Source organism: Chamaea fasciata, unplaced genomic scaffold, assembly GCF_029207755.1.
Source record: "Chamaea fasciata isolate MVZ Bird 193981 ecotype frontalis unplaced genomic scaffold, bChaFas1.0.hap1 SCAF_59, whole genome shotgun sequence".
Classification (NCBI taxonomy): domain Eukaryota; kingdom Metazoa; phylum Chordata; class Aves; order Passeriformes; family Sylviidae; genus Chamaea; species Chamaea fasciata.
The window spans coordinates 672,338-699,648 of NW_027094144.1; the positions used below are offsets into that span (position 1 = coordinate 672,338).

The 27,311-nt window shown below is 45.5% G+C and overlaps 1 protein-coding gene and 1 long non-coding RNA gene across 3 annotated transcripts; both read left to right on the forward strand.

Annotated features, from left to right (window-relative positions):
* Positions 1-68: 68 nt before the first annotated feature.
* LOC136304230 (inhibitor of nuclear factor kappa-B kinase subunit beta-like) lies at positions 69-7,916 on the forward strand. 2 transcript variants are annotated; one of them, XM_066207848.1, is made up of 9 exons: positions 69-212; positions 326-387; positions 804-913; positions 1,170-1,219; positions 1,638-1,828; positions 2,015-2,162; positions 2,366-2,493; positions 3,211-3,301; positions 3,834-7,916. In XM_066207848.1, exons 1-5 carry the CDS (start codon positions 98-100, stop codon positions 1,649-1,651), a joined length of 351 nt encoding a protein of 116 aa, XP_066063945.1. In that variant the 5' UTR covers positions 69-97; the 3' UTR covers positions 1,652-1,828; positions 2,015-2,162; positions 2,366-2,493; positions 3,211-3,301; positions 3,834-7,916. The 2 variants fall into 2 exon arrangements, with proteins under 2 accessions (XP_066063945.1, XP_066063946.1); XM_066207849.1 differs by lacking the exon at positions 1,638-1,828.
* A 12,601-nt stretch (positions 7,917-20,517) lies between these two features.
* Positions 20,518-25,051, forward strand: LOC136304228 (uncharacterized). The gene is made up of 3 exons (XR_010724433.1): positions 20,518-20,772; positions 24,571-24,608; positions 25,036-25,051. It is a non-coding gene; the product is annotated as an uncharacterized lncRNA (long non-coding RNA).
* Positions 25,052-27,311: the final 2,260 nt, after the last annotated feature.

Sequence of the window (27,311 nt, forward strand, 5' to 3'; positions counted from 1 at the left end):
AAATGAAAGCCTGGTGGATTTCTACTTTCAGAGGCTAATAGGACCTTCTTGTCCTTGCAGGATGAATCTGTTGCGTTACAATAGTGCCCTCTGGAAGATGAAGAATTCTATGGCCTCCCTTTCTCAGCAGCTGGAAGCAAAGCTGGACTTCTTTAAAACAAGCATCCAAATTGACCTGGAAAAGTATAAAGAGCAGATTGAGTTTGGAGTTAGTGAGTATAGCATCTGGCAAATGGGTCTTTTCATGACTCTTCTCCTCACAAAAACACCTGCCTCCTTCTCTGTGAACCTGAGAAAGCCAGTCACCCTTCTTTGATTCCTGTAGCTTCTGAGAAGCTGCTGTTTGCCTGGAAAGGGATGGAGCAAGCTGTGGAACTTTGTGGGTGGGTATGTTTCTAAATCTAACTGCTAGTCATAAAGAGGTTTGTTTTTGTTATCTCTCCCCTCCTCCCCCTTTAGCTTCATTGTCCCTGCCTTAAATAGAAGCCCCTTGTATCTGCCCTGATGTCAGATTTCACATTGCCTTGGTTTGTGTGGCACAATTTTTGTCCATTATTAGTACTACATGAAGCTCATTCTGTTGTAAGGCTTAGGGGGAAATGGGAGATCTTGGCGAAGCCCCAGAAACGTCTTGGAATTTCCTTGAATTGAAACGACTCGTTTGTCTTTGGCCAAGGCTGCTGTTTGCATCTTGTTGGTTTGTTTAGAAATAAGAATGAGAAAGGAAGAACCAATGTGAGTGTGAGTGGTAGTGTCTCTAGGTATGAGACTGTTGTGTTGCTTATGTTCTACCCTGCTTTCAGGAAGATGATGTGGAGCAGGTAGTGAAGAGGATGATGGCCCTGCAGACAGACATCGTGGACCTGCAGAGAAGTCCGCTAGGTCGTAAACAAGGAGGAACACTGGAGGATTTGTGAGTTGAACTACCTTGAGCTTCAGATGCAGGAGTGTTTCTGGCTAAGCTTACTCACTAGAGGACAGTGAAAGGGCTGTTTCTTCCACCCAAATTGTGGGGGACTGGGAGCACTTTAACACTAAAGATGTTTTTTGACTCATCTGTCATTGTTCTGAAATGGCAGACAGGTATAGAAAAGATTTGAGTTCTCAAACTATTTGTTCCATGTTTTGGTTCTTTGGAAATCCTTTTCTTTCCTGCTTTTTTCTTCTAGAGAAGAACAAGCCAGAGAGCTGTACCGAAGACTCAGAGAGAAGCCAAGAGGTAAAAGACGCTTTAGCTCAAGGTCAGCTTGCTTTGTGTGTAACTTTGGAGATGTAGTAACGATCATTGAGAAAACTATCTGACTTCTAGGCCTGCCCAGACACTAGCAGCACATGGGCTCTCCTGGATTGCCTTTTCTCGAGAGGGAAGTCAGGGAGTCAGTTTCACACTAGGCCAGCCTTCCTTTCTTGGTGCTTTGTGAGCTGTTCTCGAAACTCCTCTGGAGCTCTTCTCAGAGCAGGCTGTTGCGATAAGCAACAAACAACCTTTCTGGGTAGAAAGGATGAAAGACACAACTGTTCCTTTGATACAGTCCCAACTCTCCTTTTCAAGTTCTTTAAATTTTGAAGAAGGTGGCTAAAATTCAGTGTAATTCATCCCACTCAAACTCGCATATCCTGAACTTTGGCTGTTTCAGGATTAAAGCAGTAGTGGAAATGAGCCGCTAAGAATCTTCTCACTCTGTCCTATAAACCGACCTTTCTGTGTAATATTGGCTCTCATTCCGGATCAGAGGACAGGCGGTGACAGCCAGGAAATAGTACGACTGCTTCTACAGGCAATCCAGACCTCTGAAAAAAAAGTTTGAGTCATTTATGCTCAGCTCAGGTGAGCTTTGTACATTTTATTCAGAGTTGAGAGAAGGTATTTTCTCTTCCAGCAAGAGAAGGTTTAAAACTCATTGCATATGACTCTTGAGATCTTGCAGTGTTAACAGAAAATAATTAACTTCAGAACTGTTCTCCTACTGCAGTGGCCCATGTGTGATCTGATTAGTTTTTATTTTTTTAATAGTAAAACTGTAGTTTGAAAACAGAAGGCATTGGAATTGTTCCCCAGAGTGGAGAAAGTGATGAATCTGATGAGTGAAGATGAGGAAACAGTTGTTAGGCTTCAGGAGAAACGACAGAAGGAACTGTGGAACTTGCTGAAAATTGCTTGTGTAAGTAAAATAAGAACTCCCCTTTAACCTGAGAATATGGTTTGTAGCACAGGCTACTGAAACAATAGTAAATTGAGTGTATCCTATGGTTCTTTTCTTTCTTTTGAATCAGTATGAAAGCCAAGTTCCAGGTTGTCTCATATTCCCGGCTGCTGAAAACTAGTGGGAACAATTACACTCTGAATATTCTGTGTTTTCTTCAGAGTAAAGTGCGTGGTCCTGTTACTGGCAGTCCAGAGAGCGTGAACACATCCCGTCTTGGTAGCTCAGGTCAACTGCTGCTGCAAGTCCCTTCTGGAACATTCAATTTATCAGAATCTGTAAGAAAAAGGTGAGGCAAAGTCTGGAGTTCTTCGGCTGCTAATGCCACCACTACAAAGCTAGGCTTCCTGCTTTGTGCAATAATGGCACACAGGGTTTCTCATATTTTACGCTTTGTGTTCAGCTTGCATTGTCAGCAGCCTTAGTTTACTTGGTAGTTAAGACTTGCTGGGGCTTTCAGATCTTCCGTATGAAAATTGGGTATCATGTATGGCTTCACTTCCCCCAGCCTCAGTAACAAAAGTGGTTTTTTGGTTTTCTTCCTTTAATCTGAGATGGTTGGGCTCACTTGGAAGTACACTGCCAGCAAGAACTGATGAAGTATTGTCATGTAAGGTCACAGTAGCTGAGCTGTGTCATTGAGACTGCTGCATGCGTAGTTCCGGCTTGCTTAATTGAACTGGGTTACCACTTGGAATGAAAGACCTTGGTTTGTTTTTTTGCCTGTTGCCCCATCCTTAAGTTTATAGGCTTCTCAGCTTTTCCTCTAGCAGCAGTGTTTCCACCTAATAAGAACCCAATTCCATCTTGGAATACATTTCCTTTCCCCCATTTGGTAAATCAGGGGCTGCCACCAACTTTTCAAGTTGCAGTATGAATTACAAGCCTATGTCCTGACTAACTTCAGTGTTCTGCAGCGTATCTGCCAGAAGTATTTCTTAATGATAGAGGCAGCATCTCTTTAAACTGCCACAGAAATTAATAGTGTAATAATTGCCCCTTTCAGTGAGGAGCTGCTGCTGGAATCTCGGGAACTTTGTAGCCAACTAGAAAATGTGATGCATGACACAATGAAGGATCAAGAGCAGAGTTTCTTGGTAATGTATTCACTCTTCTGTAAATGGACTAAGGAAGTGCCTGGCTTCGAAGTTCTGAATGTGCAACTTTGCCACCACTAACACAGCTAAATGAAATCTGCATTTTACTCATGGCCAGGGGGGAGAGTAGGAGATGCACAGAGATAGGAAGCACCGGTTCCCTCATAATCTGCGCCTGACATATTCTGCTTGCCAAAACTGGGAGCCACATGCTGGGAACTTGCTGCGCTAAACAGTAAAGGATGGGGCAAAGCACTTGGCTGTTGTACAAAACTACTGCAAAACTGCACACAAATTTGGGATGAGCGGGTGTCAGGGATCCTTAATTTAACAATGCAGAATATTGAAGAGAGAGTAAAATACTGGAGAGTGCAAGTAGGTTGTTTCCTTGACAGCAGTCACGTGGCTCATCATGAAATTGACCAATTTGTTCCCAGTAAATTTTTTATACCTCTTAACACACTTTACCTTTATTTTAGAAAAAGCTCAACTGTAGCCTGGTGTTGAATTTCATTTATTCTTTCGGCTCTAGACTGGAGCTGGCTGCAGCTTCAGGTAGAAGAAACAAACAATCCAGAACAAACCCAGATGTAGAATCACTCTGGTTGCCTCTGAAGCCATGCTGCTTTGGGAAGCCAACTGTGAAAAGCTGCTGCCTCTGAGAAGGGAATATCAGCTGCCTTCTACTGTCACCAACTGCTTATGTGATACATATGGCTTAGCTTTTAGTATCCACTTCTCAGACACTTTCACAAAGATACATTAGGGAATGCCTGTTCTAACTGCTTGGAGAATGTTCTTAATTGTGCCTTAAGACAGCAGATCTCTGTCCTGATACGTCTTCCGTTGGGCATCGCCTGTGGCTGTTTTGCTGCATTTTAGGCTTTCTAATGAACAATGGACAAGGTATACCCAGTCACTGGTAGATGTCACCTTCCTAATGAACTGTGAACTTAATTGCTTAACTTTGCTGATTTGCACTTTTTTTCTTTAAGTGTAATGGTTGTACTTACCTAATACTTGTTTCCTGTATGGGAACGAAATTATCTAAAACATGTAAACTTTTGGTTTGCTCTTGTTGATGCGCTCAATAACACTATAATGGAAAAAACTGCTTTCACTGTGCAGGTCTCTAAAACGTGAGAGGTGTAAGAATGTTAGCCTGGAAACCAAAGAAGGAAATCTTCAGTGTACAGGTATCGTGTAACAAAGCATTTGCAGATTATCTATTAACCATGCTTAAAGTTGCATGAAAAGATGAAAAAAAGACCAAAAAACCCAGCTGGATGGAACCTTGGTGAGAGTCAACACACACCAACCTTGTGTTCTGACTGTGACCAATTTATTTCATTCTGTTCTAACCCCAAATTTCCACTACAACACAGAGACCTCCTTTTATAAAAGGCTGTGAAGTATAGGACTTGCAAAATGCAATACAATAATAGGGAGAGGTTGGATTTTCTTTTGGTTTTTTTGGAACAGATTTAAAATACAGGAAACTGAAATGTGGCACAAACATCACAACTTCCATGCATGCCTTCAAGTGTCTTCCTTTGTTGTGCTGGCACACTCTGGACTTCAGCATTGGGTTAAAGTCATTCTTGGGCAGAGTAGAAAGTTCACACTTCTTCAAATTTCCGAGTAATAATAAGGCTGAAATGCACCGGGTACACTTTTCCTTCATCTTCCAGAGCACCACCAGTTGTTTTACTTAAAGCTGTGTTAGGCTTCCAGCTCAAATCCCAGCCCAATTTTGTGACCTCCAGCACTGAAATTCTTGCCATCAATCAAGCCTGAGAGGGTCAGCTTTACACCTACAAAAGCAAGTCACGAGAACCATCATGCACTGACATCCCAGTACAGTGCTCTTCCTCAGGTCCTTGACCTCACTAATGTGGCTTAGTTGCCACAGGAACTTGCATACACAGACATCCTTTAGTTCTCTGAGTCTGCGTAGACTTCTAGCTCCTTTGTTCATCTAGTCTGTTCTTAAGATGACAGTGAATTAAACCATAGTGTAGTACTTAACACCATTTGCTGCTACCAGTGAGAACTGCGTACCAGGTCGAAGGGCATGAGTGTAACCAATTCCAATGAGGCTGGCATTGTTCACTTTAGCCTATAAAAAAAAAATCACAGTATTTATAAACTGTGTAAGTATTCATACAGAAGAATCTCAGTCCCCTGAGAAGGTGGCCTATGCATTAACACTCTTGAGCTACTTGGAGACCAACCTCTCTTAGAAGCATGTTCCAATCTTTTCCTTTTCTCAGGAGTTTTCAGCTTAAGCAAATGGTGCGAATTCTGCCTTCAGAGAATGCCATGCTGTTTTTCACTGCCTCGTCTATTATGTCTTTATATCTTTTAAAGAGCTACTTACTGCAGTCCCTCAGAGCCTGTCTTGTTCACATCACTCAGGAGTGATTTTCTTTTTTCTTCTAATGAGCAAGAAATACATGAATATGCAATCCCCTTTTTGCATTACTAAGTTTTGAGCTCTTAACAACAGTATTTCTCATTTTCAATTTTGGTTCAGTGGTCCTGGAACTAATTGTTGTTTTGAAACATAAATGCTTGCTACTTCAGTTCTTGGTCTTAAAACACACACGTCAGCTAACTTTCAACGGTTAACTTACTGTTAGGAGAAGGCTGTAAGCTCAGGTAAACTTCCACCATTGTAATTATAATATGGTTTTACATTATGGATTTAAGAATTAAAAGGACACTTTCATTGTCTTTTAAAAGACATTTTTCAGCACAGTAGCATGCTATTCCAAGCACACTAGTCAGACTATTTCACTATGGACAAAATTATATTTAAGATTTCTTTTCCTCCATAAGTTCACAAGTACGATGTGTGAGGTCCCAGTTTAAATTTGAACCACAACAGAAGCCACAGTTCGCAATCTACCATACTTCCTCAGTAACTAGTTCAAGCAACTGCTTCATTACAAATTTTCAGTATTTAGGGGAGCTTGAAATACTCATTTCTGTAACAAAATTCTTACCACAACGGAAGTCTTCTCATCCATTTGGTACTTTCCAGCAATACCAAAACGTGTGTTGTTACTGCCAGCAGTCCATGCAAGATTGACTGATGTCTCAACCTTATTAGTAACCTTCTGATAAACAGACCCACCAAACTCAGTGCTGTCATTCCTGTTTGTAATAGATGCAAGTGTGTCAGGCCTTGCTTTGTTTAGTAACTCTTAAGATTAACCCTTCCCCACAATGATTTGACATTATCTCCTAAAATGAACCAAGAGATCCAATACTTCCCTGAACCCAGGCTCACTACTTCCTAGCTGGAGCTGGCAGACTCCTGCTCCTATTTTTTTTTGCACAAAGCATGTTTTGCTTGCAGAACGGAACAAGACTTGCCAGAGACCTACAGTTTAAGGTTCTGACAAAAAAAAACCAAACCAAACAAGCCAAAAACAAAACCAACCCACCCAGATAACCTGGTTGCTTGTCTCAAGTAAGCCAGTGTGCAGTAACACATAAAGGAGACTTCAGTTATGAGAATAAGACTGAAAACAATGCTGTTGCATTATAATCGTTTAAATACACCATCTTCAGAGCGTCTCAGGCCACCTGAATGCCAAGATTAGGGCTACGCAGTGATGACAGCTGGAAACAAACACAATGCCATGCATGCCTTTCTCCTTCATCGTGGGCATTTCTGAGGGAGAAAGTTTCTGTGTGGAGAGTGTGATTGATAACTGGCTAGCTGCAAAAGGTCACGTAGACATGAGGGAGCTTTGCTGAGCACACAGGCACTCTCATGAGAACCAGCAAGGCGGTAAGGTTCGCATGTCCTTGAGCACAGCTGGGATACGATAACAAGACCTTGTAGCTGAAAGATATGAGGGAGAAGCACGGTAAAACAAAAACTTACTCAAACTGTGTAACCACAAAGAAATGTAGAAAGAGGCGTAGCTGACTTTTAGTCTGAGCACCAATCCTGAGCTTAACTTTTGAAATATGCATGAGCTTATTAGTGTTATTGTAAAAGCATTGTATGAATTATCAATAAACGAGATTTGCCGATCACTCATATTGAGTGCACATTTCTCCCGCCACGGATTTCCCACAAGAACAGACCTTCCAGTTCTTAAAATCTTCTTAGTAGGAGGTGTGATGGTGCACTTTGACTAAATTGTGGTCAATTCTGTCTCCTAATAGCTGGCATCTTCAGATTCTACTGGAGGTGTTGTGAATGTCTTTTCAAGAGTTGAGAAGGAAAGTGTCTTTTAAGGATTCTGATCTTCCAGTGTGATGCGTAGATACCAGTCAACATGTAGACTGATGACAGGCACAGACAGTATTCTTGGCAATTGCTTAGAAAATAAACAAAACATCAGGCAGTAGAATAATCCTGTCAACAAGGAGGATAACAGTAACTTTTCCAAGGCACAAATGTCAATGTCACTTTCAGTTACATTGCAGGAAAAAATGGTAAAAGAAATGGGTGTGACCCAGAGTTCCCACAGCCAAGAGGATATGTGAGTACCAGTTTGGCTGAAATGACTGTTGCTTGTCATTCCCCAGTGACAGTTTGGAGAAGTCATCACAGGCTCTTTTAATTGATGAATACTGATGTGTATAAGTCAGGTGTCGGTATATGTATTTTCACATCCTTTTTTTTTGCTTTTTCCATTGTGCTGCAGGTAATCTCAGAACAGCAGTGGCTGTGCTGAAGCAATATAAATAATAATCTCTGATTTTTTCCAATGATGTTTGATTGCCAAGTGATATCCTCAGCAAAGTTGGTCAGACCCTCTCAGTCCTACTCCTTGTAGCTACTGAGTACTGAGATTGTAGAAGGCCTTACTGAAGCTGACAGAAGTAATTTTCATTGCCTTCAGTGACTTTTCAATTGGGCTGAAAGTGCTGGTTGGTCTCAAAAATACTTTGTGAGCTTTGATCTAATGAGTGGAGACCAGTGGTAAATCAAAATGGAAGGAAGAGCTTTGTGGGCAAAATGCAGTACAGGTTAATTTGCTTTTTCAAATTCTAACTTATTTAAATTTTACATCAGAAGTTGTGGAGGTCTAAATCCCTACTACCACCTTAAGGCATCTCTGCCTCATCATTGCTTAAGACACTGACTGAATGCACATAGTTTAATTTAAAGTTGATTGCATTTAACAACAGAGTTTTTTAAAGCCTTTAGTCATGTAATAATGGTAGATAGCGCTTCATTTAGTCAAGAATGACCCGATACAGTTATCTATCATTTACATTAGCAATGCTGAACCGACAGTAAATTCAATTAATTCTTCAATTTTATGCTCTTAACATTTAAAAACCTAAATCCACTTTAAAATCAATTTGCATTATTTTGAGGATGGGATTCTTAATGTTAAGCTCCTATTAAATCCGCATTTTCTCTACTCTAAGGTTGCTTTGAATTTTTTTGTCATGTTTTTGTGGAATGTTGGTCTTAAGCAGTTTTTGTGGGTTTGTCTGTGACTTAAGGAGCTCTCTATTGGATACTGATCTATGCAGTTGAAATAGAACACTGGAAAAACATGATTTATAACAAGTGTTCTCATAGCAGACCAGGAGGTTGGGTTGATATTTCTTCTTCTTCCATCAAGGAACACCCATGGCTGTGGGCTATAATTTATAACAACAGTGTTGCTTTGACCGGTTTTGGTTACTGTGGGCTTGTTTTCAGGAATGATGAGTATGTAGTTATCCCATCTTGAAAGAAATACATAGCACATGTGCTTATTTGGATTAATTAGTATGGTTTTATATCACAGTTGATAGAAAGCTGGAAGAAAAGCCCAAGAGTAAAGGAATAAAGGAGGCAAACCAAACAACTGAGGGTTGTGACTGTGGTTAAAGTCCCTTATGAATTCTGAGTGCTCCAGCACCGGTTTTCTGTGAGTCACTCTTTGAAGCTGCCTTATCATTTTGTTATATATATTCCAATATATGTCAGTCCTGTCAGACCCTAGAGAGAACACTTGCAGTGAGTAATTTCAGGTCTGAGTGCCACAACCAGGCTGCTGAGAAAGCTGGCCCAGCCTTTTTTTTTCTTGGTGTTTCTGATGGTTTGAGCTGCAAGTTCACTCAGCTGAGCTGCTTTGTGCTCCAGCTCTGTTTCTTTAGTGATGCTGCAATACTTGCTGCACGGCAACTCAATTGGAAAACAAAGAAATTAATGATACAGACAGAAGATCTGTTCCCAAAGCAGGGTGAAATTCTGGTGGAAGGGCTTCTGCTGCTTGAATTTTAAACACTGTGCTGTGAAACCTCTCACGTCATCTGTGGGTTAGTGGTTGTATCACCTGGGATAGTCCATCCAGGCCCTGTTGATGCAAACGTGCTTTTCACTGGTGCTGCTCCCTATTTTGGAGAATATCTGAAAATAAGGTGTGAGCAAGTACTGAAAATTTCAATTTTTGCTCCTATTTACCCACTTGCCTGCTGTTTTAATTTTGAAGTAGGGTGTCAGATAGAATCTGTCTAATGGCAGCGGTGTAAATAGCATGCCTTCAGTTCCAAACTGAAACCCCTTGCAATCAGCAGATGTCCCAGCTCAAGGAAAATGGGTTGCAAGCCCAAAACATTCACTTTCCCTGCCTCATTTCTAATGGTCTTACCAAGGAAATAGCCAGACTTGGATTGTGCTTACTCTTTGCAATGAAGAAGTTGTTAATGCTGCGTTTTCATGCTCCCATCGTCATTGTACTCCAAATGTCTGTTCTGTGGAATGGGCAGGATTAGGCTGTTTAAGACAAAGCCACTCCACATTTACAGTGCCTGTAAGGTCCATAGTAAGAGCCCTAAATAGAAGTATCATTTCCAAGATGCCTTCTATTTTACAAGCAGCCAAACAGAAAATGAAACCCTGGGTTGAATTGTAGTCTTCCTGAAGGAAGTGTCAAAGCCTAACAAGGGAGCTTGACCCAGCTTTGTACTTGTTGTTCAGTGAAATAAACTTTAATTGTTAATGAATCCAAACACTGTTAATGAATCCAATACTACTACTTTACTGAAAAAAGCTGCAATTACTGGACAATCCCCTGATTTTCAGCTGCTGTAAATCACTCTATCTTCACAGAATGGAGAGGGGCACTTCATTTAACAACACTGAAGAATTAAGACAGGAAAATGGCATAAAAATCAGAAAGGATCTTAGGATTATAATCAGGGGAAACAGAGTAAAGAAAAACATGTAAAGTTGGGTGTTGCTTCTGTGAAAAGACAAGTTGTACATCCATGTGCATGTAGCTGCATTAAGGAAAAGCATTAGTATTCAAGCCAAATGATGTCATGGAAAAACCGGTTTGTTTTTTTTAAGCATGCAAAACTTCTGTCAGTTGAAAGGGTATAAGAACAGCATATTAATCAATTTGCCTCCTTACCTGTTGTTTTGTGAAGTAGTTAGGATTGCTGGCATTTTCCATCTGGAATTTTATGCCAGTGGCAGATCCCTGACTGTGATGGTAGAAGGGTAAGGACCTCATCCAAATGCATCAACAGGAATAGTGTTTCACTGTGAAACTGCCAAGTATTTCAGACCGGTGCCTAATGATGCAAAAACTTGTTGTAATTATGTGTGAAGTGTAATTTATCTAATGTAATTATGAGATGTTTAGAGCCAGTCATTTGAAATAGACTCCACTTCTCTGTTAGCTTTTGACATTGGAAAGACTGTAATCATGTTGCAGACCATCAGCCCTTGGATTAAAATTTCAACCTACAGTGAGCTTCAAACTGCTTTGCATTTACCCTTAGAAGAAAAGGGAGGTTGAATAAATTTTGTTACGTTGATTTATCTTAGGAAAATGGGTGTCAAGGTTCTGAATTACAGTAATTATTGTAAGCATGTAAAATATTATCAACTACAAGATACATCTGATGTGGTGTGGATGGATTAGTGCACATGCTAAGACCAATTTGAGAACATTTCAAGTTTTGCTACGTTTGCTAGGGCTAGTTACATCCACTTAAAATACAGATTGACTCTAAAATGGCAGTGGTTTGCAGGTCCTAAGTGTTGGGACTTTGGTTAAAGCAAAAGGAACAAAATAATTCTTTTTCTTTTAGCTTGTCATGCAGTTTGTGCTAAGGCTTTCAGTAGTACTTTATTGTGACAGCTCATTTTCCTTTTCATTTGATGCCCTCATATACACCTTGTCACTCTATTAAACCAGAAAGATTTAGTTTCTTAAAGAGCCTTCAATGAAGCTGTTATAAAGCCTTTTCTCAAAACAACAAATATGGAGCCTGAACACATGAGATTACATTGTTTTAGTTTATGTTGCTTTCTTGAGGAAATAAAAACAGGAGAGAGCAAGAGTTAATTGCTTAATAAGTATCAGCTATTATCATCAAAAGGGTTCATAATTTTGAGTTTCATTTTTATTTTGACCAGAACACTTTTAGATAATAAATGTTGCAATTGAATCTTGGTTGTTTTAGGAAGTTGTTAAAACAAGCTAAATGTTTTCCATTTATGGATAACAAACTGATGCTCTAAGTTTAGGAATTACTGTGCCAAAATTTGAGTATTTCTTTCATTTCCTTGTAACCCGTAAAACTGACTGTTTCTGGTTATTCTGGGACCTTTGAACTAGGGATCTTACCTCAGGCGGGATGTCAAAAGAATATATAGATTGTGATGCTGTTTTCTCTCCATTACTAGGAACAGTTTTTTATCTGGGCAAGTTGTGATTCAGACAATGCCACTAGATTTCTACCTGAGAATCTGCCTTTTGTGGCCTGTTTTATGGGTATTTTCACTTTTTTCATTGCAAGTTTTTAGGATTTTCTAAGTGTGTGTTTATAAAAAAGCAGCACCCAAATTAATTGCATCTTATCAGTACGTAAGAACTACTTTATGGCATTTTAACCTGCAAACACTATGATAGCGTGTGTGGAAATGGAATTTAACTCACTTGGCGGACTTGAAATATATCCCTAAGCAGTAATTGCAACATCTTATCAAATTCTCGAGCAGGAAACCAACCTTTTTCTAAATGGAATTTTTATGAACTATTTTAAGGACTGTTTACTGGAAAGCTGCCTAATCACTGCATTCCCTGGGTAATGGCTGAAATAAGTGTGCTGAATTAGTAGCAGGAAGATGCTCAACTACTCTGGCAGGGAAGAGTTGATACTGCTTTTGCTAATGCATGTAAATCACAGAGAAAATTCTGAATATGGAGAAAATTTTTATCAATAGCCCCATTTAATTGTATCCTTCATTTGAACGGTGCCTTGCTTCAGCGATTTTTAAGGAAATTATTGAGACTATTTTTTTAAGTGGTAGAAGTAATAATTAAAACCCATCCATGAAAAGATTTGGGAATACATTTAATTGATAGAAAGATTAGGTATATCAGGGGAAAAATCCACTTTGCTGGCATTCTTCTGGTTTTGGGTCTTGGTGAAGGAACTAAAATGGGTTAAGAGGAAATTGCTTGTTCCACAGTGTGCTGTGTGTGGCTTCCTGGGGATTTTACCTTTACGGTGAGTGTTCCTCTGAACACAATGAAGCTGCAAGCGTGTGCTAAATCCAGTTAAGGAGATTTCCAGTCTAGTCTTTTGGCTCTGGAAGTTAGATGTTTCCATATTCTTCTAAAAAAGAATCATTGCTTTCTGTTCAGTGCCTGCATTCACAGCTGTCTGGTTTTTACCTTTTCTTCAGCTGCCTCTTCTCCACACAAGTGCCCTTGTCTACGTAACTCTTTCTTTTATGGCAGCTGTTCAATAGCTGGAGTTAAGCTTCTTGCCCTACTCTGAATTTCCAATTTCCCGTTTGAGGATGAGGCAATCACCGCTGACTTCCCAGAGGGCACTCCTTCGCTTAGTTATCCAGCTCTTAGCAGCTTTGAAAGGGACAGAGAAATGGAAGGGAATAGCTTTGGTTCATAAATATTTTTGCATTAATAATAGTTAAAGTTAAGGTCAATGATTGTAGTACAGATGACTACCAATAGTGCTTTATAGCCCCTTTGGAAACTGAAATTATGTGAAATAATTCCAAATAGCCTCCCTCGAATGGTTATTCTGTGAGCAGCAGTAGCTCTGTTTTAAGGCTGGCGTGGTGTCAGGAGGTCTCTGGGCATGCCAGGAGTTTCAGGTTGCTCACTTTTCTGTTATTTTTGCCCATCTCCAAGTGTTTCCATTCTACATTCGGTCTTCCTGAAAATATTTGTGTGTCTTCCTTCATTTGGACATTGCAAAGCATGACTCCTTTTGTGGAGGACTTTTCACCCTTTCCCAGTCTTGTGCCTTTTGTTTCTTTTGGATGTAAATCCAAGCAAGCTGCAAATCTTTTATTTCTTATTGGGATTTAGCAGTGGTGTCAGCAAGTACAAAAAAAAGTTCAACACGTTTTATTGTTATCAAAAGCATTTCCAGGAGTGGGAATGAGGGATAGGAATCCAGGGCACAGGGATGGTGGATCCCTGCTTATCTCTGTAGTATTTTAGAGTGTGTTTCAGTGTATCCCTGAACCTCTTTTGCAAATATTGTTAAAAAGGCAGTGCTTCCTAAAGCAAGAAATGAACCCAGGAAAAAAGAATCTCACAGTCTGTCTTGGTTTGGGAAAACAGGTATTTGCTAGGTAATAAAAAAAAACAACAACTGTAGTTTCCTTTGGGATCGAGAGTGTAAACCCCCCCTTCACCCCTTTTTTTTCTTTTTCAATTATAAATTTAAAATCAGAGGCTCTTAGGCAAAGATTTGGGTAATAGAAATAGCAGTTCTTTACTAGTATGTATTACAAAGCAAGCAAACACAAAAAAACCCCCACCAAACAACTACAGCATTAATAACAAACGAAAACAGTACTAAGCTGTTCTCTGAGCCCCAGAGGGGATTCCGGGGGGCCAAGGGACTGAGAGAGGGACTGTGCAGGAGCCGGGAACAGTGAGAGAGCCCAGGCTCTGGATTTGTGTTTATTTTAGAACTTCCTGTGTGTCTAAAACATTCCTTGCATGGTTCTGCCTTGGGAAAGGGGAACTTCCTTGGTGGCACCTTGGGCTTGGCACACACCTGAGGATGTTATAAATGATCAGAGCCAATTTCCAAAATCAAAGATTTATTTAACAAATTTGAAAAGCAATTTCGGGAAACGCCACGATAAATCAGGACAACATCGGTCGAATGTTGGGTGGACAATCCGGGAGCAGCAAAGGGTGCTTCTCCGGAGTACTGCCCACAAATTCGGGGTCTCAGGGGAGGTGTTTTATACCATTTTTCTACCCTGAGGCGAAAACAAGACGGTAACAAAGAACCCGAAGAACATGACATCATGTACATAACATAATCATTGAAATGTCTGGTGTCCGCAAGGGATATCTGAAAGAGTTTCCTGAGAAATTGAGAAGACGTCTGAATGAAAAGTCTCCGAATCTTCTGTCAGAAGGTTTCTGCCCAGATTGGTATCGGATCTCCTGATGAGCTGTGAAGATGTGGTCAGCCCATGCTTAATGGGCCGTTTCCCGGTTACCTCTCTGGCAGATGTCGAGGTAACACCTTTGGACTGTGAAAAGACTGTGGTATGCGAAGAGATGCCCTGGAACTCTTTCCAGGAATTCAGGGGTTTTTTACATTCCACTGCAAAGTTTTAATACACACAATTTTAATCCACGAATTTAATACTATGTATCCATTACAAGGAGATTGTCTGTTTTCCATGGGGAAGCTCAGGGGTTTTAGATTGCTAAAATAAAAGAAAGGAAACCCCTCGTTGCCTGAGTGCACCCAGTTCTCCGAGCAAAGCAGGTCCCAGGTGAGCGAGGAGAGGCAGGATGGAGTTGGGGAATGTGGAGCAAGGTTGTCCACTGGGTCAGAGCTCAAGGCACAGCTTCTCTGAGCAGGCCAGACCTGCCTGCTTAGGAGAGTCCCGGGGTCAATATGAGTCACTGAATGCTGCAATCACCTCTGCTCTCAAGAGAAAAATACACCCTTGAAAATAGGAATGTGCGTTTATTAGAAGCCCTTTGAAATATTTCTCCGTAACTCTAGGAAAAAAGATCTCCCAATGAATTGCAACAGACCACGGGGAAATCAAGGGAGAGCTGAGAGGTGAATTTCAAAGGAGGTAAGGATTTGAGAAAAGTTAATGTTTTAGCTAAAGATAAGCTTTGCCAGAATTAGTTCAAGTAGGTAGATAGATAAGCTGTGCTGGAAAGAATTAGAAGTTAATGGTTAGATGAAAGGATTGCGATCAAGGATAACAATCCTGGATCTAAATAACTAATTGCTTGTCATTTTTGTGTTTGTTTAGCTGTGTTTATAATGAGAAACAGAAGAAACTGATAAATAGATTTAGGAACACAGACAATTGTAAATCCTCGAGCATCCTAAAACCCATTCAACAGTCACGGAGAAAGGAAACAGGAGTTTGACCAGTTATCATTTATCTTGATATCCATTGAAAAGGTTGAAAGTTTCCAATGAGGAAGACTCCACTTACTTCCTTTTTTTACGCCCCCTCCCCATATAAAGGACCACTGACCCAATTCAAAGAACAAACTACACACGCTTAATAGCTTTTTAGCTAATTATAATATGAAGCAGAGAATGGGAGGTTTTAGTGCTATAAATATGTATTAGTATTTTGGATATTCAACGCTTTTGAAAAGAAAGAGATTTTGTAACTTGGCAGTGCATTTTAGGGAGTGATCGCACACAACTGCCTGGCGTTGCATTAAACATATACTTTCTAACTCTAAACTGTTAGAGAGTCTTCTGTCTGTCACAGTTGGGTATCGATAGTAGATCAATATCCATATTTTAATAAGTCAGCAGTGGCACAGGAAACTCCCAGCTGATGGGAACAAACTTTCTGGCTGACTTCAGAGGCCTCAACAAAGTTGAGTGGTTTTCTCTCCTGTCCCCCAGGCCTTCCTGGCCCCAGGGGCTGATGGCATTTGTGCTCCCTCAGGTTCATCTCCCCACACCAACACCATGGGGGTGCTCAGGCCTGCTCTGGGCACTGCAAACAGGGGCTCCTGAGCCAGAGCTGCCGTGTCTGTGCCTGCAAGGATGCGGCCCCCGTGTGAGCTGGGAGAGAGGCCAGGGCTGCAGAGGGGGGATGTTGTTGGCAGGGGCATGAGGACGCTCTGGGACGCTGCCCGGGGGTGTCCAGCACAGTGGGGATGGATCAGCCCCTGCTCTGCTGCTCCTTCCCGTCTCCCCCAGGGACCCTGCAGAGCCCCAGCCGGGCTGTTTGCCCCCAGCCTGCCCACGGCCACCCTGGGGCTGCTCACGGGGCTTTTCCGTGCACAGCATTGGGCCTGGGCGTGTTCTGGAGAGAGCCTGGGCAAGGAGCCTGGAGCAGCGAGGCCCTGCCCTGAGGCGTCAGCGCTGCCCCAGCGGAGCCCATGGCCTGTCCCTGCTGCAGCCCCGGCACTGCCAGCCCCAGCCCTGTGCCCGGCGCCGAGAGCACTCCGGCCCTACAGCAACACCAGGGCCAGGAGGGCAGCGGGGCAGGGCCACGGGAGCAGCGCTGCCAACACCAAGGGCTGCTGCTCCTGGGCACAGCTGCTGTGCCAGCACTGATCTGCCCCCAGCTCTCATCCAGAGAAGAGAACCAAAGGGGGATCTCTGCAGAAAACTTGCCTGCCAGATCCTTGGGTTCCTTTAAAGCCACCAGGAGTGCAGCCCCTCATTGACACAGTCTGTGGCCACAGGGAAGGTGGAGAGAAACAAAATGAGAAATGGCACAAACAGTGACACTGCTTTGTGGACAATATTATAAAAGTAAAACAAAGGAAAAGAACCTCCAAAGTAAAGCAACAAGAGGTATCAAAAATGACTTTTATGACAAGTGATTTTGAGAAACTGGCCAGCAGTTTAATGTTTGTGAAACCATCCAGCCATCAGTCTTCCACACTGCAGCCTCGAGCTCCTGCTTCCTCAGGCTGCAGATGAGGGGGTTCACGGCTGGAGGCACCAGCGAGAACAGAACTGACAGGGCCAGATCCGGGGATGGGGAGGAGATGGAGGGGGGCTTCAGGTGAGCAAACATGACGGTGCTGAGGAACAGGGAGACCACGGCCAGGTGATGGCGGCAGGTGGAAAAGGCTTTGTGACATCATCCCTGCTCAGACGGGATCCTCAGCACAGCCCTGAAGATCTGCACAGAGGAGAAAACAATGAAAACAAACCAACCAAATACCAAAGAGGCACTAACAGCCAAAAGTTCTTTTCTTACCTGGCGGGTTGGAGGCTGGGGGCTGCTGCTCCCTGGGGAGCTGCTGGAAGCTGCAGGGCTGGATCCTGAGCACCTCCCGGTCGAGCGGGGGCAGCTGCCCCCCGTAGAGCTCCAGGAAGCGGCTGGGGGCCCCCTCCTGTCCGTGCAGCCACAGCCGCTCCCCGTGGAAGCCGAGGAAGTGGCAGGGCGGGATCCGCAGCACCTCCCGCGGGGCGGGCAGTGGCCGCTGCCCATAGAGCTCCTGGAAGCGGCTCGGCCCCTCCCGCCGGGCCGGCCCCGGCCGCTCCCTGTGCAGCAGGTGGAAGCCGCAGGGCGGGCGGCAGGCGAGCGGCGGCCGTTCCCTGGGCGGCTGCTGGAAGCGGCCGGGCCGGGGACAGCGCAGCTCCCGGCCGTCCGGCAGCACCCGCTCCCTGTGCAGCAGAAGGAAGCCGCGGGGCGGGCGCCCGGGCGGCAGCGGCGGCCGCTCCCTGGGCAGCGGCTTGAAGCCGCAGGGCGGGCGCCTGCGCCCCTCCCGCCCCGCCGCCGGCCGCTGCCTGTTGGCCGCGCTGCGGCGCCTGATGCGGAGCAGGAGGTCGGGGCGGTCGCGGCGAAACCAGGGGTTCCTGTAGTGGAGCCAGGCGCCGGCATCGCCCGGCGCGGCTGCGCCAACCCAGCCCGGCCCCTTGCGGAAGCCGTAGCGGTTCAGCTGGCGCAGGAAGCTGCGAAACTGCGTGGCCCGGAAGGTGTGCGGGGCCGGCCCCTGGGAGCCGCCCGGGCCGAGCAGCTCCCGCTCCAAGAGGGAGCGGTCGATGAGCAGCCCCCGCGCCTGGCTGTCCCAGCGCACGGAGCGGACGCGGGGGCTGTTTGCCAGGCGCCACAGCTTGGCGGGGAAGGTGCCGGCGCTGAGCCCGGCGGGCAGCGGCAGCTCCGGCATGGCGTCCATCGCCGACTGTGGCCACAACGACCGGAGACCAACGGCCGCGGCTCGGTTCGGCTCGGCTCGGCTCGGCTCGGCTCGGCTCGGCTCGGTTCGGCTCGGCTCGGCTCGGCTCGGCTCGGTTCGGCTCGGCTCGGCTCGGCTCGGTTCGGCTCGGCTCGGCTCGGCTCGGCTCGGCTCGGCTTGGCTCGGCTCGGCACGGGAAGCCCCTGGGCAGGGTGGGCTCTGGGAGCTGTGGTGGACTCTGTCCCCATGCTGCATCCTGTGCCTGGGTCACCGTCGGTGACGGAGGAAAAGGCCATTGCTTTGTCTTGGCTGGGGAAAGGATGAAAAGGGGACATTAGAAAGCATTCTTTTGGCCACCTTTTCAGCAGACTAACTGTTTTTTTCTCGCCATCTCTGCCTGTTTTTTGCAGAGTTGGAACATTTCTCATGATTCGCTGTCAGCAACAGCAGCAGGAAGGGGCAGTGATTTTGTCAGCATTGTCATCAAAACGCTAGTGCTGCCCCATGGATGGATGTTGCTTTATGCCAGGGATGAAAGACCTTCACTTGTAGGGAGCTCACGCCGCTGTCTTCCCAAATGACGTTGCCATTTTCTTTCCTCAGGAATCGCTTCTTCTGTTTTTCCCCCCATCTGGGGAGATTTCCAATGCAAATGCCTCCTGCAGCCAGCTCTTGCCAATGCAGACTGACCAAGGAGATCTTGCAATGGACAGAGACTCCCTAGAGCTGGTGTGGAGAGGTGAGGGGGGAAGGTTTGTCCTTTAGTCTTGAAGTCTTGTTGGGGAGCTGATTGTGCTTGGGGGCACTGACAAAAATGATGTGTCCTGAAAAACCACAGAGACTTTGGGGTTGTCATGTTGGGGCAGAAATTTCTGTCTGAGAACTTTTTGAAAAGTTTCAATTAACCTTTTTTTTTTTTTTTTCTTTTTCCCTGCAGAGATCCTTTTCCATACCTTTTGGGGAACTTCCCTCTGCTGGTCTCCCAGGTCAGGCCATTTCCCAAGGTTCCTTCCCAAAGTGAGGAGTAGCCCATGGCCTCCACTCTCCACTGGAACCAAAGGAAGCACAGAGCTTGCTGTTGTGGGAGAAGAGCTTCTCTTTCCTTTCCCTTTGGGGCAGGTTGGTATGTTCTCATTTGATAAAGGGAGGTTTAAACTCTGGAGGTGTTGCATTTCAAACTGCTCCAGCCTCGAGCTCTGGTGTGGGTATCCTTGGACAAAAGGCCTCCCTGTGTGAGCTCCCAGTGGGCTGGTTCAGTAAGGAAGTTGATATTTCAGGCTTGTGACTGCTGAAAGCAGTTGGTGTCTGGAGGTGTCCGGAGCTGAGAGCGACTACTTTTCTCGCCTGGCTGCAGAAAAGGTAGCTGGAAAGTGGGGATTGCACTTGCAGAGATGGCAATCAGGGGTGTTTTCCAAGAAATGGGCTGGCAGAGAGGCAGGTCTTGTGCTCAACTGGCTGTGTGTTTGTTTTGGTGGTGGGGAGATGTTGTAATGAATCAGCCGAGACTCCATATCCTTCATGCAGATAAAGCCAATTCTTTATTCACATCGCTTCTTTTGTCCAGTTTTCAGGGACCTCATGCACCACACCCGTTGGCGGGTAGTTTTCTTACTGCCTCATTTATTGGTCAGAAGGTCATTTGTGTGGATGTGCTAAGTTTCAGGTTGTTTCCATTTTTCCTTGGTGGGTTCTGATGGAACAGAGCTAATATTTATGCAGATGCACTTGTTTTTCTCCCTAAGAATAGGCTGTTGTGTGAACAAACTTCTCTTTCTCTAAACAGTTTTCAACTGGGAGCTTGCAGGCTATTGCTAGCTGCTTAGCTAAAGTAGCATGGCCTCATCCATATTCCATAAGACCTTTCTTTAATAACATTTTTACCTGTCTGCAACAGGGAGAGTCACAGACACAGACACCAGCTGAAGCAACAGTGTCATTTACTATCATGCAGGAGTGCAAAGACAAATCAGAAAAGAAGAAGGTAAGCAATGCACCTTATCACTGGTACAAAAGGTTGCCTCTAGTGGTTAAGAAAGATCCATCAGCAGACACCCTTTTTACTTTATCCTTCATCCAGATCCACTCATCAGGTGGGGAAAGCTGTCCCAGCAAAGCTCGGGAAAGTCACTGCGAGGAACTAGGAAATCCTACACTGCCTCCCCCTTTCTTGGCCACCAGGCTTCTGACTGCACTGTGAGAGTAGCCCAGCTTTGACAGTGCTGAACGAGCAATCTGACAGACCTTCTGGGGCAGGAGATCTGATTTCCTTCTCCTCTTGGTTTTCTGCCAGAGCCTGTCCAGGGCTCAAGGAGGAAGCAAGGCCAGATGTGGCCTTGTCTGGTTTCTTCATGCTGAAAGGTAAAGACGTGTTTCACCAATGAATGAATGCATAGATCCTAATGATAGTAACACTTGGTTAAGGAGCAGATCCATTGAAAGTTTGGTTGGAAGGGTCATCCAGAGGGCAGATTTAGCTCAGGGCCTGTTGTTCAGGCCTTAGTCCTTCAGTATTTTGTGGTGCAAATCAATGCCCTGGAAAGCTGGAAACAAATGAGTCCCTCTTGAGCACGTTTCAGAGCGGGAGCAGGATTAGCCCTGCAAGGCCGGGCTAGGGCCAAGAGCAGAGGGCCAGCAGGCTGCATTTGCCCAGAGGCAGCCGTCCAGACCAAGAAGGCCACTGGTGCCCAGGGCCTGAGGTGCCCGAGGCTGCCTCCCCGCTGTGCAGCTCTGCAGAGCCCGTGGAGCGCAGGGTCCCGGGCAGCCAGGGCGGCCTGGCTGCCTTGGAGCACGAGGGGTGTCCCAGAATGCTGCGGCCCTTGGCTTTTTAACTGTTGCTCAGAGTCTTGTCATTAGTCCACACTGTCTGACATGTTTTCCTTTCCTCTGGCATATTGAAGAGAGCTTTTTGAGAAAAGTGGCTGATGTAGCTTCTGCTGGTGCTGGTGCTTTTGTCTGCAGGTCAGGGCAGGTGGTTTGAACCAAGGACGGAGTCCGCAGTTAACACTGCAGTTTTGCCAAGCCAAGAAAACCATTCACAACTGGGTGACCGATGCTGAGCAGCTTTGCTAGTTTTTGGAAAGTTATCACCTTAAAAAGCCCAACAAATGTTCCTACATGAGGGTACCAGCAGTGTCCCAAAGATCCCAACTTTTTCCACCTCTTTTCTGTGTCTTTGGTGTTTCTAAGTTCCCCATTCCCCAGCAGGAATGAAAGCATGTATGATAATGTGAGTGATTTGAGAGCTCTGTGTTGTGCCCTGCCACATCAGCGTTGATGACAGGCTGGACATGGACAGGTGTGTCGAGTTCAATTCATCCCAGTTCTGTGCCAACAGCAGCCCCAAGATGCCGAGAAGAACAAGGACGGTGGGTGGGTGTGCACGCACAGCCCTGTGGCCTGACTGCTGTGTGGGCAGAAGGTTCTCAACAGCAGTACATCTTCACTCCCCCAAGTGGGAAGAATATATCAGATCTATATGAAATGAAAATATTTATGAAACTGCACTCAATGGTACATATTTATATGTATCATAGATGCAATTTATCAAATATAATGCTGCATATTCTATATTTTGATATGCCATAATCAATAGAATATATCAAATAAAGAGTTGATCTTTCCCTAAGCTATTGCCTGTGGGTCCTAGAGGCCATCTCCTAGTGTTACTACATTTGTGCCTTCTGGTACTAGTTCTTATAGCAGCAACTCCCCTGGGAGTTCCTCCAGGGAACTTCACAGCAAGGCCTTCCATCACTGTCGTGGCTGTGGGAACTTGTTGCTTGCCATTTCTCCCCCAGAATCCTTGTGGATTCTGGAGCATGTCAGCACAGGTGTCCATGGCCCTTCCTTCATCCCCAGCCTGCAGCACTCACAGCCCTGCGGCCTCCCCCTTGCTGCAGCTCGTTTGCAAAGTGCTGCCAAAGGCAGCGGAGCTGGCTCAGGATCCCTGTTGGCTCCTGGGCTCCAGGATGACCTTCAGAGGGACACTTGGAGCGCTTCCTGAAGAGCTGCCCGTGGCATGGCGAGTGGATTTGTCCTCCCTGGGTGCCTCTGGTTGGAGCTGGATGCTCCGTGGAATCCCGGAGTTTTCTCAGCAGCCTTTGCAGCGAGTTCTCAGCCAAGGTGTGGCTCTGCTGCCATCCCAAATCTGCACCTGCCTTGCCCAGCCTGAGTGCAAGTGGGGCATGTGCTGGGCACGGATGGAGATTTCCATGGCCAAAATCCTCCAGTATATAAAACTGCTCATTGCTCTGGACAGCACAAATCACAAAACGCCCATCGCAGTTGACAATTGTAATTTCTTGCAGATTCCTACAGCTGCGCTGCTGATCGACAAATACACCAGAATTGATTTCACATGGAAAATGTCATTTATTACAAATTGCTACACCTGCGCTGACAATACAGAACTATGCTGATGTCAATTTGAGTCTTAAAAAAAAGGAATTTATTAGATTTTTACAACAATGCCATGTAAAAATATAGAAATATCCACTTCAGTTAAGAAAACTTAATTTATTGCCAACATCTACAACAAGTCACTAGACACAGAGATCAATTAGGTGTTTAGCAACTTAATTTATTACATATTACTGCAAGCCTAAAGCCCATCTAGGAATACAAAAATATCAGTATTTCTATCTAAACCGTCGTCTACAAAGATCTCAATCGATACAATGACACAACTATACATCTCCATACATGTTTAAATAGAAAGATACACCCAGATACACCCACCTCAAAATACAGAAGTCAATACACAGATGTAAATAGAAAACTGGATATATTTACTTCTAGGAATACCAATATACCTATTTAAAGAGCCATATAACTCCAACTGCATGAATAGAAATACCTACACAACTCTATTTATAGGGAATAAAATTAAAACACACATAGAACAGCATACTTACATATACATATACTTACATCCATACATACATATGTTATTACAAAGATGTATGCATATATACAGACATATATATGTAGCATACATTTATAAATATACAAAGATACATACAGAAATATTCCTATACAAATAGTAACTTGCATATATAAATATCCATGTAATTATTCCTCTCTATGCTACAGTCCATATATCTTTAAACAGAAATCTAAGCAGAGGGATTCCCGCCACCCCATCTTCAAAGCCTTTCACTCTGTTCTTGCTTCCTCCCCTGCAGAGCAGCACCCCTGGACAAGGACAGCAGATGGCACTGGCTCAGGGGACAGTGCCTGGGGCCACCGGCAGCTCCCAGCGCTCCAGGGACAGCCGGGGCTGGAACTGCTGCTCCGCCCGGCCCGGCCGCCAGCTCGGACCCAGCGCGGCAACAGGGGACACAGGGGGCACAGGGGGAGAAACAAGAGCTGAAACAGGCAGCTGAGCGGGGGAAAAGGTAAAAATGCAGCCTAGACCAACACAAACATCACTCTATCCATCTCTATCAATTCACAGACCGTCACAGGGCTTTGCTTTGTGATGTCAGGGCACGGTTGCCACGTGGTCGTGGTGACATCGCAAGGTTGCCTTGGTGCCCGGAAGGCCTCAGGGGTGTCAGAGCAGCTCTTGGGCTTGCTCGGTGCAGGAACTTGGTCCTGTGCTTGAGGCTTTTGTCAGTGGGCAGCTGCCGACTGACAGGAGACTCCTTTTAGCTAGCGTTAGAGCGCAGTCTGCAAACTTGCACAGCAGTTGCCATAATGATTGGGCAACTCGCCGCTGCAGTTTTCACTGTTTATGGAGTTACTTATTCCTGCTATTTCCTGACTAACCTGGCACGTAAGTAGAGGTTTTCCCTGGGTGTCACCTCACCTGGTTTTTGTGTCTTCCTGCTCTTTCTTAGTGACTGAGTTGATTTGGAAACAGAAAGGCCATTGGGATGCCGCTTGGGTAAAGGTGCTGTCAGCACGTTCAGCTCAAAAGGGGGTGTGTATAGCCACGGCCGTGCGGCCAGCATTTGCAAGGGAGCCTGCAGGAGTTGCGTTCCCTCCGTGGGAGAGTCTGTGGCAGCAGAGTTTGCCAATTCCTCCATTGCTGGGTCAAGCAGGACAACTTTGAAAATGTAGACTGGGAGGCCTTCTTGGAAGGTCTTCTAAAAATGCTGCGGTTGTCTCCAGTTTTCTCAAAGCATCTGCTTCATTTTCCCTTGTCCACTGCAGGTCACCTGAGCCAGGTATTCAGAGGTGCTGATCCCGAGGTGAGTAAGGAAAGAACATTTGATGTTCCTGGTGTTTAAAATTGTGCAGCAAGCTGTGAGCTTGGCCTGTGGCAGTAGAGTGTAGAGGGCCAGCTGAGTAGGCGGCAAGAAAATCCATTTCCATGTCTGCAGCAGCAAGAGCAAAGGCATCACTGCCTATTTCCTAATTTTCCATTTCAGAGCTTTAAAAGAACTAAAAAGATCAGTTTTGCAGAGAGAATGTGCTTCCTGATAGTAGTCGGGGGAATATGTAATTTGGAGCCATTTGCAGTGTCCAGTTGAATCAGGTCATTAGAATTTAGTCAGAGTGACTTAGAATCCCCTTGCTCTCAAAGTTGATGATTTGTGCTTAGTAGAGCTGGTTCTAGAGCTGAAGAGAAAGAAGGTTCTAAATGAGCCTGTGTCTCACGCTCCTGTCTGTCCACAGATCCCAGAACCAAGAGCAGACTCTCCTCTGGCTTCCTCTGCTCCTGGACAAGAAGCCAACGCGGAGCCAAATGACCCCAAGGCTTCAGCTGTGGTCACACCACAGCTGGAACTTTCCCAGACAGTAAGTGCCACTTCTGGAGGGTGCTGTCTTTAGTGCGAGGCAGAGCTGCAAGTTTCTGAGCAGCCAGCTCTTGCTGTTGGTGGCTGAGGATGCCGAGTGCTGCAGTCCTGCCAGACCTAGCCATTCCCCTCAGCCAGTGACAGCTGGAAAATGGGCTTTGAGCTGCCATGTTTAGGCCCCAGCTTGCTGGGATTCTGATAGGGGCCAGCCTGGAGCAGGAAGGTTCCCTGTCTGCAGAGGAGGGAGCATGCCAAAGGCACTGTGCTCAGCCTTGGTGGATACGTGGGGGACGCTGTGGTCTGGGGACACCTGTCCCTCTCCACAGACGTGCCAAGTACCCACAGGCACCAAAAGTCTTGATCTGAGAACACAAGCTCTTTGGGGTGGTTCGTGCCCATGAGCTTCTTGGCTGTGCTTACCCGGGAGCATTTCAGAGACATGCTGGGGATGTGGAGTTGCTCTTTGAAGACAGGGATCTTGGTGCCTTTGTTGCCAGGTTGTTCTTTTGCCTCTTCAGGCGGAGCAGTCAGTAGCAGAGCTGACAGGCACTCGGAGTCCACCTGTCTTTTGGCTTTTAATAAGCTGCTAAGAGATGATGTGTTGTCCGTGAATCTTTGGAGGGCATCTCTTCTCTTGTGTGGCAAAAGACACGTTCCCTGTCAGCTTCCAAAGAGGCTGTTGGAGCTTCAGCCCCAGATGGAGGCTGATTGTACTGCTAGTGTCACAGTGGGACAGAGTGAAGGGCAGGGAGAGGGGAATTCAATGGAGCTCTTGGGACTGAGGAGGCCAGGAGTCCCCCAGGCACTGAAAGCACAGAGCCTTGTCATCTGCAGAGATCAGCACTGGGACAGGAGGGTTACAATGGAAGCAGAGGTGGGCAGGGAAGCAGAAAGAAGTGGCTGAATGAATATGATTAGTACACTGAAAAAGGAAAAAGCTGAGCCTGATGGCATCTCCCAGTCACTTGCTCTGCATTTGTGTGTACAGAACGTGGAGGCAGAGGCACAAGCAGAACCGCCCAAACCTCCGAGTGACACGATGGCAGCGAGGAGGAAGAGCAGGGAAGACATCAGGAGAACTGAGGATCAATGGAAACTCCATCAGGAGAGGGGCAATCAACAAAACCATGTAAGCGGAGGAGTAGTAGCCACTCCCCTGATGGAAGGTTCTGTCTCCTGTTCTTTACGGAACTTTGGAGACAAGCTGGAGGCAGAGCTGCAGAAAACTCGGGCTAGGATCAAGGCATGGGAGAAGAGGCTGGAGGAAGAAATGGAGATTCAAACAGAATGCCGAGCGAAAATTTGTCTCCTCCTTGAGAAGCAAGAGGCTCTACAGAAACAAGTGAGTGAATGAGCAATAGCCACTGCAGTCACCAACCTGGTGCTTTCTGCCCTTCTTGCCTTTCCCCTGCAGAGCAGCAGGGGGGTGGGGTGATGCCTCTGAGTGCCATCCTGCTCCAGTGTGTGTCACAGGCACTCTGAAGGACACTCCCTGCTCTGCTGAATCTCAGCTGCTGCCCTGCACAGTGTCACTAGTGCTTTGGCCTTTTGGCCAGCAGTCATCTGAATGCATTCCTGCTGGCCTCTTCCCGCTCTCCTTGTTTCTTGAGATGTTCTTGCAGGTGAACACGGTGACCCAGATGGATCTGGAAAGAAGCTGTCTGTATCCCTTGTGAATCTGGTCCTCTCCCTTTCCTCACAGTCGATGACTCTTGGCTGACAGGGACAAGCTGGACTCTCTGACTGCTTTGTTCTCTTTGACTTGAGGTGGAAGTGTTGACATCTCGCCTGGCAGCCTGCAAAGATTTCCATCAAGTGACTGGCAGCAAGGAGGCCCAAGATTCCTGTGAGGCACAGAAACTGTCCCAAGCAGCAGCGCTGCCGGTTGGGCACGTTCAGAAGATGCCGGAGGAAAAGAGGACTCCATGGGAGAAGGTAGAACATTTGAACAAAGAGCTGCAAGTGTGTCTGCAGCCCTTGGAGGGGGAAAAGCGTCCTTGGGAGAAAGTGGAATGGTCATTTTTGCAGTCACCCTTCAGAAAACCCACGCAAATGCATTTTGGAGAAAATAGACAATGAATCTGGCCTTGCACTCCAGTCAAACCAGCCTTTGGCTTTGAGCCATCCAGTTTGAGGAGTGGACATCAAAACAAA